The sequence below is a fragment of the Atta colombica genome, unplaced genomic scaffold, assembly GCF_001594045.1.
Source record: "Atta colombica isolate Treedump-2 unplaced genomic scaffold, Acol1.0 scaffold107, whole genome shotgun sequence".
NCBI classification, from domain to species: domain Eukaryota; kingdom Metazoa; phylum Arthropoda; class Insecta; order Hymenoptera; family Formicidae; genus Atta; species Atta colombica.
Genome location: NW_017259192.1, coordinates 3,938,550 through 3,941,112, shown reverse-complemented (window position 1 = coordinate 3,941,112; position 2,563 = coordinate 3,938,550). Strand labels below are relative to the sequence as shown.

Here is a 2,563-nt window from a genome sequence, read left to right as displayed (position 1 = left end):
TTATTTAATATCAATATTTTTATAAAAATATTTAGCAATTAATTTATAAAAAAATTAGAGAGTTCTTAAATAATTAATAATTATATAACATAAAAATTAGTTAAAAATCAATGCACTACAATCTAAGATACAAACAAAAGAAAACATTAGGTTAGGTTACAAATATCCGAATTAGATAGGGACTTTTTTGAGATGTGGGTACTGAGGGTTCACTTCGCGCGAGATCTAAAGGACGCTCGACGCTTAGGAGCATATAACGCTCATAAAGATCCATCTACTTTGAGTGATCATGTTGTAAACTTCATTCTATCTTTTTTTTTTGTTCATTATAAGATAGAATGAAGCAATAAAATCGAGCGGCATTTGGCCGCCAACGCGAGGTAATGAAATGAGTAACGAAAGGCGGAGCTGAATCGAAAATCGGCTGAGAAATGCAAATCGTGTCGAGCCCTGACCTAGACTATCTAGAGTCATATAGTTCATAGATTTATCAAAAGAAGAAAAAAATGCTTAAATTATGAATAAATAATAAATATAATAAATAAAAAATATATAATGCGTTATCGTACAATTGTAATATTTAATATATTAACTTCTAATACGGTCTCTTTTAATACGTTAATTGTGGATATCTGAAAAAATAAATAGTTAGACATTTGTCTGTAATTAACTGTCGCAGAGTTATAACTGAACTCGTTACTAGTCAGTAAAACATGTGAAGTGCCAAGTGTCCCTTGCGAATATTAAAATTTTACGATTAAAAAATTATTTAAAATAATTGCTACAAAATTGTAAGATTATTTTTAATATTAAATCACATAATTATAAAATTTAAATACGATAAAGAAACTCAAGAACGGTCAAAGTTGAATGTTTGAAATAATACATTATATATTCTTATATTAAATTAATTCAGATATGACTGAGAGCCAAAAAATTTTTGGTTTCAACACAATCATTCTAAAATGCTATATAATATTAATAATAATATTATTCCGGAATAATTTAAATGCATTCTCGGGGATGGTAAGTAAACAGCTCATAAATACCATCCCTATTCAATCACGCCGATATTCCGTTCAAAACACAAGTATATCTCGCTTCTGTTCTAATCATGCTATCTTAGATAGCCCCCTTGCGCGACACTCGAAAAGTTAATCGCGCACACATTCCACATGCGAAAGTTCAATTCGGAAAATATTTTTGACAATGTATATAAAAATCACCTCAAGATACTTGAGTGATATGCAATTTTTTTTGACTTAATTGACTTAGCTGATATCTAAGGACTATTAATAAGTGTAAGTAAAATTGTTTTCAAGATTCAACTATATATTAAGCCTATTGTAAAAAAAAGCAGCATTATAAAAAAACATTTGAGTTTCTTATTTAAATCGTATTTATAAATATTGTATGACGAATGACAAATACTATGATAATAAATCAAATAGGATAGAGAACGCTAATATGGTCAAAGTTAGATGTTTCGAATAATACAATATATGTATATTCTTCTTTATTAAATCAATTTATTATTTCAGATATGATTGCACGTCAATAATTTTTCAACATGATCAGTCTGGAACGCTGATAATCCTCCTTAAATTAGATTAAAAAAACTGTAAAGAATTTATCGCGAAAAATATTATCTCAGCTAGAGTTTGAACTTGGGATTTTTCGACTAAAAATAAATATTAATGATTAAAATTTATTTAATAAATTATCTTCATGTTCAAGAGCATTATATTTCAAGTATCGTGAATCAAGTTTAACAAAACGTACTTATGAATATGAGTTTATCTATGCAAGTAAGCCAGAAGAAGAATAAAAAAACCAGCAAATAGTTATTTTCAAGTGTAAGTGGATAGTTTTTCACAACATAACACTACATAACAATAGAATATTTATTGATAATATTTAAAATTTATTTGTACAGATTATATATAATATTACGCAATCGCGCGTGTAACACTCAATTATAAATATTTCGAAAACATCTTCGATAACAATTAAAGTAAATAAATATTATTAAAAGAGAAATATCAATTTTAAAATCTTTTAAAAAATTCATATAATTGTGACGTGATTCATATATTTTCTAATATAGAAATAGAAAAAATATATTAATTAAATTTTTTTATTTTCAATATTTCAATACATGTTTTATTTAGCAAACGTGTTTAGATAAACTTATTTGTTTATAATTAAATAAATTTATTAATTTTATCAAAACAACGATAAGACTTTAATTCAAATACACATATTTAATATTTTACAATACGTTCAATACAGGAATCCGAAGCTGAAGAAATCCGATTAGAACAGTCATTACAACAAGAATGCTTATTAGTACATTCTTGTTACTTATTCTTATTGGATATTTGATATACCATTATTATGTGCAATATGGACCAATAGGACGACTTATTAATAATATACCAGGACCATCAGGTTATCCAATTATTGGTAATACATTACAATTATTAATTTCAAGAGGTAAGTTAAAATTTTTAATACATTTCGATCAATTAATTATATATTATATATTATATTATATATTTAT

The 2,563-nt window shown here is 25.6% G+C and overlaps 1 protein-coding gene across 1 annotated transcript in view; it reads left to right on the top strand.

Moving 5' to 3' along the window:
- Positions 1-1,753: 1,753 nt before the first annotated feature.
- Positions 1,754-2,563, top strand: part of LOC108691980 (cytochrome P450 4C1-like) — a gene marked incomplete at its 3' end in the record, with an annotated part of 9,355 nt that continues 8,545 nt past the window's right edge. Inside the window, exons 1-2 of the mRNA XM_018200036.1 lie at positions 1,754-1,856; positions 2,293-2,496. Coding sequence (XP_018055525.1) covers positions 2,340-2,496 — 157 coding nt within the window. The remainder of the gene's footprint in view (positions 1,857-2,292; positions 2,497-2,563) is intronic.